Source organism: Falco rusticolus, chromosome Z, assembly GCF_015220075.1.
Source record: "Falco rusticolus isolate bFalRus1 chromosome Z, bFalRus1.pri, whole genome shotgun sequence".
Lineage (NCBI taxonomy): Eukaryota > Metazoa > Chordata > Aves > Falconiformes > Falconidae > Falco > Falco rusticolus.
The window spans coordinates 17,318,543-17,336,651 of record NC_051210.1 but is presented as its reverse complement, the minus strand read 5'-3'; the positions used below and the strand labels follow the sequence as shown (position 1 = coordinate 17,336,651).

General features: G+C 43.5%; 1 protein-coding gene across 3 annotated transcripts in view; it reads left to right on the top strand.

The window, feature by feature from the left end:
• LOC119141287 (methylthioadenosine phosphorylase) overlaps positions 1–8,365 on the top strand; it is a 29,380-nt gene extending 21,015 nt beyond the window's left edge. For all 3 annotated transcript variants that reach the window (XM_037373472.1, XM_037373473.1, XM_037373474.1), the window contains 3 exons: positions 216–455; positions 985–1,107; positions 7,449–8,365. In XM_037373472.1, the coding sequence (XP_037229369.1) occupies positions 216–455; positions 985–1,107; positions 7,449–7,487 (402 nt within the window). In that variant the 3' untranslated portion in view covers positions 7,488–8,365. The remainder of the gene's footprint in view (positions 1–215; positions 456–984; positions 1,108–7,448) is intronic.
• Positions 8,366–18,109: the final 9,744 nt, after the last annotated feature.

Sequence of the window (18,109 nt, the reverse complement as noted above, 5' to 3'; positions counted from 1 at the left end):
CAAATCAGATGAGTTCAAGACAATTTCTGTTAGCAGAACTGTTAATTTATTTTGCTGGATGAGAAAACTGAAAATGATCCTTGGTTTTGGACAGCTGCAGCCATATAAAGCCATATATAAAGCTAATTTCTTTTGTATGTAAGTTTTTTGATGGGATGCAAAAGTAGTCCACCAGGAGAATTATTTCCCTTTCCTGATGTTTTCATGTTTTGCAGGTTCTTATTGAGACTGCCAAGAAGCTGGGGCTCCAGTGTCATTCCAAGGGGACAATGATCACAATCGAAGGCCCACGTTTCAGTTCTCGAGCAGAAAGCTTGATGTTTCGCAGCTGGGGAGCTGATGTTATCAACATGACCACAGTGCCTGAAGTGATTCTTGCGAAAGAAGCTGGAATGAGTTATGCTAGTATTGCCATGGCAACAGATTACGACTGCTGGAAGGAACATGAAGAAGCAGTGAGTGAAGTTTTTTTCCTCTGGGTCTTGTCTTGATCTGGATGAGAACCTGTAATTTTGATAAGACATCACATACTGAACTAAATCAGTTCGTACTTACATCAGTATCACTGAGTAATTCTGGAAGAATGATTGTGAAACTAAGAACAGAATCAATTGTTGCTACTTCATTCATTCTCATAAACTTGCCTCACTACTAGCAAACTTTGTCACCTCTTGTCTGAATCAGGGGGTCTGTGTGTATAAAGCTCATGAACTCTGTGTATGAGCTTGTCTTCCTGTAATTGAGCTGGTGTTTTTAATTTTGCAGCTCTGTACAAAACAATGTATCTGCTTTAGTTCTCTTATTTGTGTAACATAAAATCAGACATATGCCCACAGAGGAAGTTTTTACTGGCTAAACAGATAGTGGCATTTTAAGGCTTCACCTTTTCACTTAGAGATGTCTAAGTTAGATGAATTTATTTGGGTATTTAAAATGTGTGCCATCAAAATTGAGAGACACCACTCAGTTTTACTCTGTTTCTAGGTTTCAGTGGATAAAGTTTTAAAGACGCTGAAAGGGAATGCAAATAAGGCTACTAGTATACTCCTTACTGCTATACCTCAGATAGGTTCCATGGAATGGACTGACACCCTGCACACCCTGAAAGTAAGTACACACGTGAGGCTGATGAGTACTGGGCATAATGTATGCATATATACACATAATGCAGGTATATGTTCCAAGATATTTCTGTTTAAGTCATAACAACTTAGATGTGGTGGTTTGATCTTGGCTGGATGCTGGGTGCCCACCAAAGCACCGTACTATCGCTCCCCTCCTCAACTGGACAGGAGAGAGAAAATATACTAAAAAGCTTGTAGGCCAGGATAAGGACAGGGAGAGATCACTCGGCAATTACTGTAATGAGCAAAACAGACTTGACTTGGGGAATTTTTTTTAATTTATTGCCATTCAAATTAGAGTAGGATAAAGAGAAATAAAACCAAAACTTAAAAACACCTTCCCCCCACCCCTCCCTTCTTCCCGGGCTTAACTTCAAACCCGATTCTCTCTACCTCCTCCCCCACAGCAGTGCAGGAGGATGGGGAATGGGGGCTGCGGTCAGTTCATCACGTGTTGTCTCTGCTGCTCCTTCCTCCGCAGAGGGAGGACTCCTCACATTCTTCCCTTGCTTCAGCATGGGGTCCCTCCCAGGGAAGGCAGCTCCCCACAAACTTCTCCAGTGTGAGTTCCTTCCCACAGGCTACAGTTCTGCCTGAACTGCTCCAGCGAGGGTAGTTTCCACAGAGTGCAGTTCTTCAGGAACAGACTGCTCCAGTGTGAGTCCCCCGTGGGCTCACCAAACATGCTTCAGTGTGGGCTTCTCATAGAGTCACAGCCTCCTTCGGGCATCCCCCTGCTCTGGCGTGGGGTGTTACACAGGCTGCAGGTGGATATCTGCTCCACTGGTAACCTCCATGGGCTGCAGGGTGTACACCTCCTCCCCCTTCTCCACTGACCATGGTGTCTGCAGACTTGTTTCTCACACAGTCTCCATCTCTGTTCTGCTGCAGTGTGTTCTGCAGGGGTTTTTCCCCTTCTTAAATACGTTATTCCAGAGGTGCTACCACCGTCGCTGATGGGCTGGGCCTTGGCCGCTGGTGGGTCCATCTTGGAGACGACTGGCATTGGCTCCATCAGATGTGGTGGAAGCTTGTAGCAGCTTCTCACAGAAGTTGCTCCTGTAGCCCTCCCCCACTACCAAACCCCTGCCATAAAACCCCAGTACATTAGAGTAGATGCTTCAACAAACCAAATCTACTCAAGATGGGCAAACAAATTCATTAAGACTCTCACAAGCTTTATTGCAAATATCTAGCTTCAGTTTTACAAGAAGTGTTACAGAAGTGTAAAAAAAAAAAAGGACATCTATATATGGTTGATGAAGTGTTATCTTTCATAGCACAGATAAGATAGCAATCTATGTAAGTATACAAAATAAATAACTGTACCTCTACTCAGCTTTAACTTAGATCTTAGAAAAATGGAGAGCCAAGCAGAGAAGACTGGACCAAACCAAAACTGTTGTGCTCTCTTTAATATGTAGGAGGAGGGCAGTCTGTTACAAGATGTGAGTAACATCCAGTTTGAAATCACTAGAACTGTGTTCTCCCACAAGTTTCAGATCCACAATGCATGAATTAAAAAGATGGAAGAGAAAAACATTTCAAAATGTATTGGTGAGAGAATTTTTAGGCAGAACATTTCTTAGACGAGAGTTTACTTCCATGTTTTGCATCACCTCTGTTTCACAAACATGCTTGAGATTAATCTGTGGCTGTAGCGTAGAACAATGATAAAACAGTTTGGATGTCCAACTTCTTGACGAGCTTTTAATGACAAATAGCTGCTTCCAAGAGTACAAGAGTGTGAAGCACAAGAGCAACTGAGGATTACATTGAGGCAGCATGGGAGACAGGAAAAGAGAATTGGAATGTGAAAGACAGAGGGCAGACACAGGTGGACCACAAGGATCTCAGTGGAAGCAGCAGCAGTCTGAAAAGGAGGAAGCTTGTTGAAGAAAATTATCAGCAATCTCTGGTAACGCTCTCCTCTCTTAGGTTCTTTCGTTCTCTTTTCTGAAAATCACTGTGTTGACTGAAATTGGAATGGCTAAGAAAGATGAACACAAACATGTCAGGTCTTCATATACCTGAAAATGTGTCCCTGAAATTCAGCTATCAGCAGAACTGTACATACTGTAAAAATCTTCCATGTCTTCTGACTGGGATCAAATTCTCAGGTTTGTTTCCAGTCTGGTTCTCTTGCCACCTCTAGTCAGGTTCCTAAAGGAAAGACATTTTAAGGAAAATTTACCCTAGATACTTGCAAGCATACTTCACCAGGTCAGGTTTGTGGAGGTTCTCCCTGGAATGAGTCTTTTGCTGATTCTTCACTAGAAAACCTACTTTTTATTAGGAGGCCTTGGATTGTGTTTATGACTATTCCTTAGCTGATTATCTGAAACAGCTATTATGATGTCCCCTCTATCCCTCTATATATTTGTGAGAGGTAACTGACTTTTCCCTTGCCCCTTTGCAGTCTTTAGGCAGTTGAGTCATTCATGAATAAGGGAGACAACAGAATGAGTATTCCTTCTCCCATGTAATACACAGAAAATATTTTCAGAGGACTGGACCACACTTTTTGTTTAATACAGATGACTAGCTATACAAAAAAACGGTCAGAGTATGAACAAAATGTGCTAGATATTCCTCAGCTACCTTGAACGTGCTGGTAGGCAAGGAAATTTCCCAAGTATGCTTAAGTACTGAGGGATCTGCCTGCAGTTCTGCCAGGTGTACTTCAGTAAGCAGTGTCCTGTTGCTTTCCTTTGCATGATTGTCTTGATTCTTCATTGGGAGTGAAATAGCCAGTGGATGGAAAGAGCTGGCACTGAGTTTGTAAGTTTCCCCCTTAATGAGTGCTAACCCTTCTTTCAGTTCTTTGTCAGCTGTTTAAAACACCGATTCAAGTGCTTCCTCCAGTTCAGTCCCTGAAGTACTGTTTGCCGAAAGCAGAAAAAAGAAAGTCCATTTTAATGTAGCTTCTTAAACTCTTTCTCTTAAGCATCTGCTATTGCCTGTTATCAGTGATGAATATTAAGATAGTTTCACTCAGCCTTGGCAATTCTTACATCTGTCCTCTTTGATGATAGTCACTTGATCTGAGTGATGATATACTGAGAAAGGGAGTTGATCTGAAGGTATTAGAACTGGAAATAGGAACTAGGCATTGGTAGTGGGGACTGGGATTTTGTGTCAGGAGAGTAGGACTCACAGTTGTTTCTGATTCAATGCAATCAAGTACTCCGGAAAAGTGACTGAAAAGTCTGATACTTTGGAGGCTTTCTCTGATTTTACTTAGGAAGGGCAGGAAAGGCTAAAAATCTGTTTTGTGGCATGAAATGGTAGTAAAGCAGGTGAAGGATTGGTCCTAGGCTTCTGTGTTAATGAATAAGGAGAGAGGCGCTTTTGCAGTACAGCGAGGAGATGTGCCTCTGTATGAGTGTGTAGTTGAACCATAAAGAGTTTTTTAAAACTATTCCCTTTGTAGATGTGAAGTGTTCTGTGTATTTTACTCCAGGATTTTTGAAGGTCAGATGAAAACTGAATGTTTTTTTTTAACTGATCTCTTTTGGAGGCACCTTTTCTTTGAGCTTGAAAGCAGTGCCTCTTGCGTGCCCTGTGGTAACATGGTAAGGAGCACAGTCAAGGAGCAAGACTGCAGCTGGTACTCTGCTATCAGTGACAATGTAAAGCCACGCCAGCCTTTATCCAGGCCACAGCTGGGCCTCTTAAATGGGCATTTGCCAGTGTCTGTTTCTAGTGTTCAGGGAAGTGTGTGAAACCATGAAGCTCTACATGGACGCAGCTTTTCCTTTCTGAGCTTTGTAATCTGGCTGCTGTGACTGAAGGAACTTTACAAGGCAGGAGAAAATATGCTGCCATTCTCTTTGTCCAGCTGCATTTATCTGTTTCCTGCCATGGAGGTGTGCATCCCACCCACCCACACACAGGCAGCAGTGTCACCTGTGAATCTCACAGTAGTCTTTAGGAAACAGTGGAGTGTTGAAGCAAAAATCTCCAGGGCCTGCCATCCATTCATTTTCATGTGTCTTTCCATCTGTGATTCGCCAGTGAGTTTAACTGTAGTTTGAAAGTTACCATTTTTTAACTTTCTAAGATGTCTTCAGGCCAGTATTTCCTGGCTCTGTCGCTGTAAAAAGATACCATTCTCTAGGCTCAGATTACATAAGCTTGAAAAAAATTTTGGAGTAAACTTCTCTGCAGGCACAGCATCTTCCTACAACCTGTCATTCTGAGATGTGGCCAGGGTACAAAGCCCTTACTCTTTCAGAACAGGCTATGACCAGATTGTATTTATGACATGGATCAGGAAACACAGATGGTGCTATTGATTACAGTGGTCCAAGTGATTTCTAGCTGGTGTCATGGAAATTTCTGGATAGGGTGGGTCAGCCATGGATGATGTACAGCTGGATCTGCTGTTCACTGAGAAGAGTTTAGTGAGGCAGTAACCACTGGCAGTTGTTGCTGTAATGCTCATGAAACAGTGGTGTTCAGCATCCTTCGGGGAGCAAGGAAGGCAGTTAGCAGAGTATGGATGCTGGAACTGAGGTGAGCATACTTGGGTTTAACCAGTGAACTCGTAGGTGTCATCTCATGGGAGGCAGCTCTGAAGGGGCAAGGACCTCCAGAAAGCTGGCAGCTCTTTTAAGTGCAGCATTGGCCAAGCACAGGAGTGGTGCACAGAAAGACTGATCAGGAGGTTCACTTGGCTGAACAGGAAACAGGGCTCTAGTGTGAAAATGCAGCATTCAAGGGTTGGAAGCAGGGACAAGCTACAAAGAAGGAATCGAGAAGCAAGAACAGACATGTAGGGATGGTTTCAGGGGAATCAAGGCTTGCCTATAGTTGACATTTGGAAGGGACATCAAAGGCAACAACCACTGCATTGATATGAAAAGCTGACAAGTAATTATGGCATCGTTGTTGAATGAAGTATATGAATTAGTGACAGCAGAGAATTTCAGAAGGGAACCAATATAGTAGATTCTTTCGTTGGTAGGCAGAGTATTGGTGAGAGAGGAGAAACTGTCTTGTTGAAGAGAATTTTACCTCATAACAACCGGGAACTGAACTCTGTGCCTTTACTCCAGTAAGGTTCAAACCCATGAGGATAGGGAGAAAATCTGTACTGGGATGGTAAAAAGAGTATCAGGTTAGAACAGATTTTTCTTTACAGTGTGATTGTAAGAAAATCAGCTTGTGGTAAGGTGTCAGAGCTTCTGTGAATACTCCTCAGGTAAGCTGCTTGACTCTGTGAAGACACCTGCTGGTACTACCTGCCTTTTTTGAACTTCTGTACTAGCCCAGGTCAACTGGTATTTGTCAGAACAGTGTTGTACTTTGATAAGAGAGCTGTGGCAAGTGAATACTGTAGGATAGTTTAGATTGGGTAAGGTATCTGTGAAGGTGTTTCAGCACACTTCATCACTGACATACTTTAGTATGTTTGGTAGCTAACAATTTAAAGGGCATAGAGGTTAACATTTTTCAGTCATTTTTGTAGTCTATCACAAACTGAAACTGTCGTTTGTAAGTTATGTATGTGGAGCTCTGATCTTCTAAATATTCTTGCATAGTTTTCTTCCTTAAAAATATCTCAGTGAAATCAGTGAACATAGTTATGTGACCAGAGTCCGTTGACTGAAATGGATTAAGTGGAGGGGGAGAGGGAAAATTCATCAAGACTTAAACTGTAATTAGATTGGTCTATATACTGTGGTCCTTGCAGGCTAAGGATCTCTCAAGAAAGCTGAGATTGAAGTGTTTCTCAGGTCCTACCCTTGAATGTGGCTCATGTCAAAGTTGCCTGTCCCTGTATAACTCAAGTATTTTATTAATGCGCAGTCAGTTCACCCTTAGAGAGAGGTTTCTGTTCTTCATAGCTGTACTTCAAAACTGAAGAAGAAACATATAGAAATCACTTTTTTTAAAGGAACTTCAATTTTCAGAGCATTCTTACTGTATTTGTAAAAAGCTTTCTATGAATGTGATGCAGGTAAGCCAGTAGGCTAGCCTTAAAAACAAAAAGCAAGTTGCACAATTTTTCATTTGCAGCTTGTGAGCCTGAAGTCCTTACTTTAGTGTTTCTGCAATGTGATCGTTGTTCACAGTACCAATAAGCCTGTTACATAGGTTTAAAAAGGTTGTAATGACAAGTCCTTGGAACTGTTGTAGGGTAGTATGCCCTCCCTGTAATTCTTTCAACTCTTGTGGTGCGGGGGGATGTTGGAGGCACACATGGAAGGAGTTATATCTATTTGTAATCCAAACTGAAGTCTGTATGCCTTTATACTGAAGTAGTTCTGCTCTGCATTGGCAGAGGAAGCATTCATCTACTTTGACTTTGTATTTCAGACGACAGTGCAGTGTTCGGTCATCCTGCCAAAGCAGTAACAACCTGGATGGACCTTGAAGTTTGGGTGTTCACAAGGAAGAGTGGATCACTTCCAAACTTCCAGAGCTTTTAATATCTTCAAAAATTGTTACAAGCATAAGAATGGAGTACATGTTGACCGATGATGATGTGTAAGAGAGCTGTTATAATCTTTATCATGCTTGATAATGTATAAGGTGGCTAGTTAGATTTTGAGTATGTTTTGAACTAGGAATACCTTTACTGTCAAGCTGGATCAGACAGCAGCTGAAGAAGAAAGTCAGTAGCGAGTTATCATCCTCTATTCACTGATAAATTTTAGTTCATGGAAGAAAGGAAAGGCTAGGTAATACTCTGTTGCGGTTTCATAAAATAAGATCTAAGAAAGCAGATTCATAGATGAGCTATTCGCTTTGCTATTTCTGGCTCTCATCTTTTCCTTCAACAGTGCAAATGGTTACAATATTAGACTATTTTTATACATTATCCATATTTTTTATTTCAGTGATTTTTCTAAAAAGCAGTGGGTTTTGTTTATGTGCTATAAGACTAGAAGACACGGTTTAATAATTGTGTCAGCTCTTTCACAGTAACAGTTAATGCTGAATAAATGAATGTTCTCATTAAAAAAATGTATGTAATGCCTAAGCCAAATTTGTGCCTGAAGATGTACTTACGTGACTCACAAGTAGTACAGAAAAGTGTGTTGCTGCCAGTGTCCTGAACACTGTGCTGGCCCTTTGCTCTTCGTTTACCTGACTCTGGTCTAGTTTTTGTTTTAAGTGATGAATGTGCTCGAGTGCTTTGAATGTATGCATTTTGTTTTTTAATACAATTTGACATCAATAAAAGAATCTGTCTAGTAAATAAAACAAATGAAAGCTATGCTTCTCCAAACCGTGTGGAAGTTGGGGGTGTTATTTACTTCTAGTTATTAGTGAGTGAATTTTGGTTGTCTGACTGACTTTGCCATTCATGGAACAGGCTGTTGGTGGTGATACCTTGTAAACACCGCTTTTAGAAAGACCATTTTTAGAAAATACTGTGCTGCTTAGAACTTCAGGTTCAAAGTCCGTGAAACAACAGGGATTGCTGAGACAGAAATGGATCAGAATGTAATCCAAGCCTAGCATGGGAAGATCAGAAACATGAAGGGTACAGATTCTCACAGTAATACATAAAAAAAAAAGAAATTAATACAAAGGAAAATAATTTTTTTAAAAAGGCAAGTAAAGGAAAATAATTTTTTTTAAAAAGCAAGCATATAATCTTTTGAGCTTGCTGGTCTTGTACTGTTAGATGCCCAGTCTCCTGCTGTGAAAGTCTTTCAATTTGAACGTTAACCATCACAGAAACACGGTGGGATAACCTGCATGACTGGAGTGCTGCAGTGGGCGGCTGCAAACTCTTCAGAAGGGCCAGGCAAGGGAGGAGAGGCGGTGGGGTAGCTCTGTGTGTCAGGGAAAGTTTCGACTGCCTAGAGCTGAATGATGGTGACAGTAGGGTTGAGTGGTTATGGGTAAGGATCAGGGGAAGGGCCAACAAGGTGGATACCCTGGTGGGAGTCTGTTATAGACCACCCAACCAGCATGAAGAGGCAGACAAAACATTCTACAAGCAGCTGGGAGAAGTCTCATGACCACTAGCCCTTGTTCTTGTGGGGGACTTCAACCTACCAGGTGTCTGCTAGAAACAACAGAGCAGAGAGGAAACAGTCTGCGGGGTTCCTGGGGTGTGTGGAAGACAATTTACTGGCACAGCTGGGCAGGGAGCCAGCCAGGGAGATGCCCCGCTGGACCTGCTGTTTGTGAACAGGGAAGGACTGGTGGGCAATGTGGTGGTCAGAGGACATCTTGGGCATAGCGATCATGAGATGTTTGTTTTCAGTTCTTTGAGAAATAAGGAGGGGGTCAGCAGGACCACTGCCTTGGACTTCTGGAGGGCCAGCTTTGAACTGTTTAGGAGCCTGATTGACAGAGGCCCTTGGGAGACAGTCCCAAAGGGCCAAGAGGTCCAGGAAGGTTGGAAATTCTTCTTCAAGACAGAAGTCTTAAAGGAGCAGGATCAGGCCATCCATGTGCTGACAGATGAGCCGGTGGGGGAGAAGGCCGGCCTGGCTGAACAGAGAGCTTTGGCTGGGACTTGAGCAGTGGGGGAAAAGGAGAGTTTAGCACCTTTGGAAGAAGGGGCAGGCAACTCTGGAGGACCACAAGGATGTTGTGAGATTATGCAGGGCAAAGATCAGAGAGGTGTAAGCCCAGCTAGAGCTCAGGCTGGCCACTGCCGTAAAAGGTAACAAAAAATCTTTTTATGAATATGTTAGAAACACAAGGAGAACCAAGGACAATCTTCATCCTTTATTGGATACAGGGGGGGAACATTGCTAAAAGAGTGAGGAGAAGGCTGAGGTACTTAATGCTCAGCTTCCCTCTGGGTCTCAGCCCCCTGAGCTGGAGGACAGAGATGAGGAGGAGCAGGATAAATTCCTCACAGCCCAGGAGGAAACCTGCTGCTCCACTCACACACAAGTCTATGTGGCCGTGTGAGATCCACCTGAGGGTACTGAGGGAGCTGGTGGGGGAACTCGCCAGGCCACTCGCCATCATTTATCAGTAGCCCTGGCTACCAGGGAGGTCCCAGAAGGCTGAAGGTTAGCCAACATGATGCCCACCTACAAGAAGGGCAGGAAGGAGGATCTGGGTAACTACAGGCCTGTCAGCCTGACCTCAGTGCTGGGGAAGGTTATGGAGCAGATCATCCTGAGTGCCATCATGTGGCATGTGCAGGACAATTGGGGGATTGGGCCCAGCCAGCATGGGGTTATGAAAGGCAGGTCCTGCTTGACGAACCTGATCTCCTTCTGCCAGAAGATGACTCTCCTAATGGATGAGGGAAAGGCTATGGATGTTTTCTAACTGGACCTTATTAAAGCCTTTCACACCATCTCCCACAGCATTCTCCTGGAAAAACTGACTGTTCAGGACTTGGATGGGTGTACTCTATGCTGTTAAAAGCTGGCTGGATGGTCAAATCCAGAGAGTGGTGGTGAATGGAGTTACATCCAGCTGGTGGCTGGTCACTAGTGGTGTTCTCCAGGGCTCAGTGCTGGGGCCAGACCTCTTTTAACATCTTTATCCACGATCTGGATGAGGGGATCAAGTGCCCCCTTCAGTCAGTTTGCAAATGGCACCAAGTTGGACAGGGGTGTTGACCGGCCTGAGGGCAGGAGTCTCTGCAGAGGGACCTGGGCAGGCTGGAGCGATGGGCCCAGGCCAGTCGTGTGAGGTTCAGCAGGGCTCAGTGCCGGGTCCTGCCCTTGGGTCACACCAGCCCCACGCAGCGCTACAGGCTGGGGCAGAGCGGCTGGAAAGGGCCTGGTGGGAAAGGGCCTGGGGGTGCTGGGTGACGGCCGGCTGGGCAGGAGCCAGCAGTGTGCCCAGGGGGCCCAGGCGGCCAGCAGCACCCTGGCTGGTGTCCCCAGCAGTGTGGCCAGCAGGACCAGGGCAGTGACCGTCCCCCTGCACTGGGCACTGCTGAGGCCGCCCCTCGAACCCTGTGCTCAGGTCTGGGCCCCTCTCTGCAAGAGGGACGTAGAGGGGCTGCAGCGTGTCCAGAGACGGGCAGCGGGGCTGGGGAAGGGGCTGGGGCACAGGTCTTGTGGGGAGCCGCTGAGGGGGCTGCGGGTGTTTAGTCTGGAGGCTCAGGGGGGACCTTGCTGCTCTCTACAGCTGCCTGACAGGAGGCTGTGGGCAGGTGGGGGTTGGTCTCTTCTCCCAAGTAAGAAGCGATAGGACAAGAGGAAACGGTTGCAAGTTGCGCCAGGGGAGGTTTAGATTGGAGATTAGGAAAACTTTCTTCACTGAAAGTGTGGTGAAGCATTGGAACAGGCTGCCCAGGGAGGTCGTGGAATCACCATCCCTGGGGGTGTTTAAAAAAATGCATAAATGGGATGCTTAGGGATGTGGTCTAGTGATGGACTTGGCAGTGCTGGGTTAATGGCTGGACATGATGAACTTACAGGTCTTTTCCAACCTAAATGAATGTATGATTCTATGATATTCTCCCTAACAAAACCAGTGCAGGTGGTTTTCAGGCACTGCGGAAAATAGCTTAACCAACTTCCCATATTTCCTAGTGTTTTTTTAAAGAACTTAAGATTGCAGGAGCCAGAGCTTTAAGATTGACAGGAGGAAGGCTACAGACCTAACATATACTACACTTCATACCTAGCCAAATCAGATGGCTAGCCTTAAAAATGGTATTCACTGTTGTTATCTTTGCCCCCAAGACAGTTTTGTTTAATGGATTGGAGCCATAAAGTTCAAATTTGGATGTTCTAAGAGAAAGTTGTTTCTTGGTTTCCATTTTCAGTCCCTCTTGGGTTTTTTTTACATTCCATAGTGCCATATAAAGATAATTGTTGTGTTAATTTTCTTGGTTTATGTACTAAGTACTTACAGTGACACAGGATAGTCATAGAGCAGGTCCATAGGTAGTGGAATTTTATTATACATTTCTGTTATAAATTATTCACTTCACATGCAAGGCTGGGTGATAACACTCGGTAAGGACAAGGAGTTGGCTGGATGGCTGCATCCAGAGAATTACAGTCAATAGTTCAATGTCCAAGCGGAAACCAGTAACAAGTGTTGTCCATCAAGGCTCTGTACTGGACCAGTACTGTGTAATATCTTCATCAACTGCATAAAATAGTGGGATTGAGTTTGTGAATGACACCAGGCTGAGTGATGTGGTTGATCCACTAGGGGGAAGGGATGCCACCCAGAGGGACTTTGACAGGCTTGAGGAGTGGGCCCATGCAAACCTCGTGAAGTTCAACAGCACAAGGTCCCACACACCTAGGTCAGAGCAACCCCCTGTACCAATACAGGCTGGGGGATGAAGTGCTTGAGGGCAGCCCCATCAAGAAGGACTTGGGAGTGCTGGTGGATGAAAAACTGGACATGAGCCAGCAATGTGTGCTTGCAGCACAGAGAGCGGGTGGTATCCTGGCCTGTATAAAAAGAAGCGTGGCCAGCAGGTCGAGGGAGGTGATACTGCCCCTCTGCTCCACTCTGGTGACACCCCACCTGGAGCACAGACAGCATCCAGCTCTGGAGTCCTCAGCACGGGAAGGACACAGACCTCTTGGAACAGGTCAGAGGAGGGCCACAAAAATTATCAGAGGGATGCAACACCTCTCCTGTGAGGAAAGGCTGAGAGAGTTATGGTTGTTCAGCCCAGAGAAGAGAAGGCTCCGGGGAGACATTGTTGTGACTTTCCAGTACTTAAAGGGGCTCATAAGAAAGACGAGGACAGACTTTTTTAGTAGGGCCTGTTGTGATAGGACAAGGGGCAATGATTTTAAACTGAAAGACAGTAGGTTTAGGATGGACATAAGAAGTTTTTTATAATGAGGCTGGTGAGACACTGGAACAGGTTGCCCAGAGAAGCTGTGGATGCCCCATCCCTGGAAGTGTTCAAAGCCAGGTTGGATGGGGCTTTGAGAAGCCTGGTCTAGTGAAGCCTGGTCTAGTGGAAGGTGTCCCTGCCCATGGCAGGGGGGTTGGCCAGATGACCTTTCAAGGTCACTTCTAACCCAAACCATTCTATGATGCTATGATACCTGTTTGCTCTGTCAGCATAGGCTTGGTATTTGAAGGTGTTTCGTGCAGAATTAGTATAAAGTCAGTAACATGGTGGTAGTGTGTAGTGTGGTTTTGCAAACTTTAGCATGCATTTTATACTCTTTGAAATGTATTAGGAAATATTTATCTAGCAGACTACACAACTAAGATGGTAACTGACAAGAAAGGCATAGGTAATGTTTCATTATATAAAGAGAGGTTAAAAAAATGGTTCTAATTGTCCTAAACAGTCCTAAGAAATTTATTGAATTTATTGTAGGAGGTACTGCAAGTATGATAGAGAACAAGAAGATACACGTTTCATGTACTGCATTACCAAAACCAAGTACACATTCTAGCAGAGAACACTGGTCATCCTTAAAATGTCTTTGATTTGACAAGAATGAGACAATTACATGACTTCACTGATATAAATTACCTCTCTTCTGTTTGACCGTCTCTCCATGACAATTTTGGTTTTATACAGCCCTCATTCAGTCCGTTTGTTGTGATGGATTTGAAGTGCCTTCTTGTGGTGCACAACATTGACACCGCTCCTATACTGTAACATCAGAATCAGTGTTAACAAATACTAGCTTGGGGTTCCTGGTTTACCATCTTGGCCTGGATTACAGGATATAGGATGCTAAATTGTTGATGCATAGTTTTCAAACATCTCGGGCTCCAAAATGAATGCCTCTCAAGGTTGACTGACATCATTGCTCCTCTTACAGAGACTTTGTCTTCTGTATGTTAAACGTAACCTGTTACACCGTTCCTGCTACAGTTTTACATTTGACATCTCTTATACCAAATATTGCCTCTTACAAAAATTAAGAAAGCTTTCAAAAGGACCTTCCAGGACCTGACTGTTTGCTATGTGTATGTTTTCTGAACTGAAGCAAATGAAGCAGTTTCTTTGTGAGTAAATTATGTGCCTCATGTAAGATGGATTAGAACCATGGAAAGCCTAGCAAAGTAGTAGCTAATGAAATTTAACTTTACGTTTTTCAAGCCTAGTTGTCATTCCTCAGTGGCATTGTCCTAAACTAACTCATTGATTTGTATGGCCTGAATGCTTTCAAGGCTTCTGGGGGAAATATATCACCCCTAGAGCTAGCAGGAGCTGCAGAAGAACACGTCAGTCTTTCATGCTCCACTTCATGGCAGGATTTGCCATGGGGGAATAGAAAAATGTGGCTGGGAAACAGTGGGTATGTTAGAAATAAATGCTGAAAGCATAGTTTTCTTCCTCACATATACAAAAGGGAGACTGAATGGAAGTAAGTGATTGTAATTAGCACAGGTGCACAACACAGGAGCATACTGGTATTAGCCAAGAACTGGGAAATACAGAATCAGTAGCCAGCTGATTCCTTGTAGAATTTTCCACTGGATTCCAAAGGAAATGCTAGAGCTTGGAACTACATGAAATGTCCAGACCCACACAGACCACAAGCAGAAGTGTCACTGCAGAGTAAGCTCAACATGCAAATAACAAATGCAAGAGGAAGACATACACCCACTTGCAGGATCTTTTGTCCGACTGTACCACCAGTGGCATTCATTAGAAGTTCTGCTTCATCTTGGTGCATGTGTCACAGGCAACAGATTTCCTTTGAGTGAAGAGACTTCTGGATATGGATGTGGTAGCAATCCGACCCAGACAGCCCTTGTCTATATGCCAAGCCAGCACCCCACACTTACTTCTGTTACAGGTGTTTGCTGTCTGTGACTGTGGAGTTGTTATAGTGTCCTACTTTGCTTCTCACTGATTGTTTGGATGTTGTATTTTGTTTACCCTGGCTATCCATGGCTTTTAAAGTCCTTTTTTCTTGGAGGAGATCTCCATTTATTTTGCTTGGAGCATCCTCCAGTGTGTGTGTTAACAGTATAATTTACTGATACCAATGCAATATTGTGGGTTCGAATATGGCACAAACTAGACCATGAGGCAGGCCATTTGGTTTACCCTTTTCTTCCCTTTTCTATTTCCTCTAAATCATTCTGCACAGCCTAACATTGATCTGTTTCGCTACTGTGAGATTGCCCACTCATATGTTATTTTCACTTAGATAACACTTCCTGCTGTTTCACATTAACAACACCAAAGCATCGCTCAGCATCAGCACAGGTGGCATGTGACATCAGAGTTTAGCTTTCATACTAGTATTCAAAACAGACCCAAGAGCGGTTGGGGTTCCCAGAACTGTACCCAGTGTGAGAGTGTTTTCTTTATCAAAACCAGATGATTATCAGTAAGGGGGGAAATTAATTCAGGAGGTCATCAGCACTGGGTGGGATCAACCCTCTAAGACATAAATTCTGGCTTAACGGTTTTAATGACTTCCTCCTCTCCCCACTGTCATTGCAATACTGACTGAAGCAGGACAGTGCAGACACTTAATCCATCACTCTTTTGCCAAAGTCTGCAATGTAGGTAATTGTCAAGTTCTCCACCACCCTTGCTATGAATTGGCTCAGGCAATTTGCAATGCAAGACCATGCATGACTAGGCATAACTGGAAATACGTTTTCTGTCATAAATTCCTGTTTTCTGTCAAGGTGTCATAGAGGAGGCCCTGCTGCATGAATTCAGGAGATCACAAATATTCCCATGTAGAATTGTTCACAGGTATTGGTGGGACTTTTCAGCTCCCTACAGTGCATCTTGCGTACTGATGGGGCTGCTGTCCCCCACCTCTCCTTTCCCTCCCTGATGCTTATTTTTGTTCTCGCTCCAATGCACATCAAACTCCTTTTTAGGTTTCATCAGTTCACAGAACAAACTACCAAAAAATGTAGTCCTTTCCCAAAAATGGAATAGCCTCCACCCTATTAGCAAGTTAAAGCAGGTCATGAAAGTATGCAATGTGTGCATCAGCACAATGGAGCTGCATGGCCAAGTGGTGAAAGAAAAGGGCTTTTCCTTACAGCATCTGTGAAATATGAGGTCTGCTAGCTGCCCTGGAACTGCACTCCAAAGGAAAAGCAATTTCATTTCCAGCAGTCTTGAACTGACTTAACAGTCTTGAACTGATCCTGTTTCTATGTGAAAACCTTTAGGGTGAAAAAAATCAGACTTTGGTTTGTCTGTTTTCTGCTAATTCTTGTAAATGAACAATAAAGTCATTGTTCACTTGACTGATTCCTAGCATACAAGTGGCCATCTGGACCTCTTGCTCTTTGTTAAATTGAATGGGAGAAAATAACACTAGTTTGGTGTTTTTACTGAAAGAGAGTAAAAAGATTCTATGTAGGTAAGAAAGCCCACACTTGACTCTGTATCTGTATTTTCTATTGATTTTCAATTTTATTCTCATGAAACCAAGCAATAAGGAATAACATTGCTCTTGTGATTACCACCGAATACACAACCTGCTTCCAGAAACTTTAGGCAGGCATGAATGACACTATGACTCTTCTGACTCAGTCTTCTATTCAGGGCAGAGCCAGGTAAATGCCTAGGATCTCAGTAGCAACACCAGAAAACAGAATGTTTGAAATTTATGTGGAATAAATCTGAGTAGAAGCCAGAAGTTTCTCCATTTTTTTTAATTACCATCGTCTTTTTTTTCCATGGCTAGCTAGACCAGGATTTTCTAGAAATTGTAATTGACTGACATGAAACACAAGAGTAACTTCTGCATGCAATTTTTGTGAACTAGCTTGCTGGACTAGTCTGTTTGCAGTATGTTCTTTTTGGATGCATGCACCTCTCAGTATTTTCAAATGTCTCCTGCCTTATGGCAGGCTCTCCTCATGGAATCAGGTTTCTCCTACATATTATTTAGCATAAAATTATTTAGCTTGACATGCAGTAAAATAGTTTGTCTTGCTACCAGTGAACAGAACTGCATGAACATTTACTGAAAACTGGAGAAGGAGACTGAATGTAAATGAAGTACAGTCATATATTGTAACTTGTGTGCTCCTATACAGCTGTAGAAAAGCAATGGATAATGCAAATCTGTAGAACACTGTGATGTCCACAGTGTTGAATAGCATTGCTTAAGGAAACAACATGATTTTTAAAAAGCAGTGGTTTCTATGTACATCTTGAAAAGAGGAAACAAAAAACAAAAAAAAAAACCCCAAAGTTTGGGCACAGTGTTCGATCCCCAGATTTAGCAACATATGGAACCAAGAATAATTAATGCCTGTAGTAAGTGAAAAGTATCTTGCAGAACACGTGAAGTCTTTTGATTAGTTTCCTTGTTTGGTTTCCTACAGTATGGTTCCTCTAACTCAAGGAGGAAGACATTTGATCTCATGGAAATCTTCTAATTTGACCTTAGAATCAGTGGTTTATTAATTAGCCCTTTATAGGAAGCAACTTTTGTATGGGTTTTTATCCACTGTGTAAAAAGGTTCTGAAATACATTTTATTTGTTTTCATAGTATGGTCCAACATTGATAATCATTCTTTTGCATCTGCCTGAAGATAAACGAGCAAGATAAGCCAGTAAGAGGAAAGCAACGGTAGGAGTGGCTTTCCTCTTAAAGTGCATGTGAGAAGGACAGTGGAAGCAGCTCTGTCCTTGGACCTGATCTATAGTCGAGACAAATTCTCCACTTCATGGTGTTATTAATACCTTGGCTTGACTCTTAGTTCCTTCTCTGGTCCTTAGGCTGCTCAGAGCCTAAGGTGAAAACAGATGTAAAAAACCACATAAAGCTAGCAGTGTTTAAATGCTTGATCTCTGGAAGCAAGGAATGCCCTCCCATGATTTCCACCAAACAAGGCCCACTGTATGACTGTAAGTGCCATTGCTCATCAGCCATGTGCACTGGATGTCTGCAGGGATGAGCTTTGTTTTAGAAGCCCAACAAAACCGTTGATCCATGTTGGCATGCAGTGGGGTAGAGGTAAATGTCCATTGTGCATCCTTTCAGGCTTAGGCAAACTCTGCCATATTTGTCTGATCTTTTTCCTGGCACCTCTTCCCTGAGCTGGACCTGCCTCTTTTCCCCATGTTCTGGCCACTCTGTGCCTCTGCCCCATTCTTCCTACT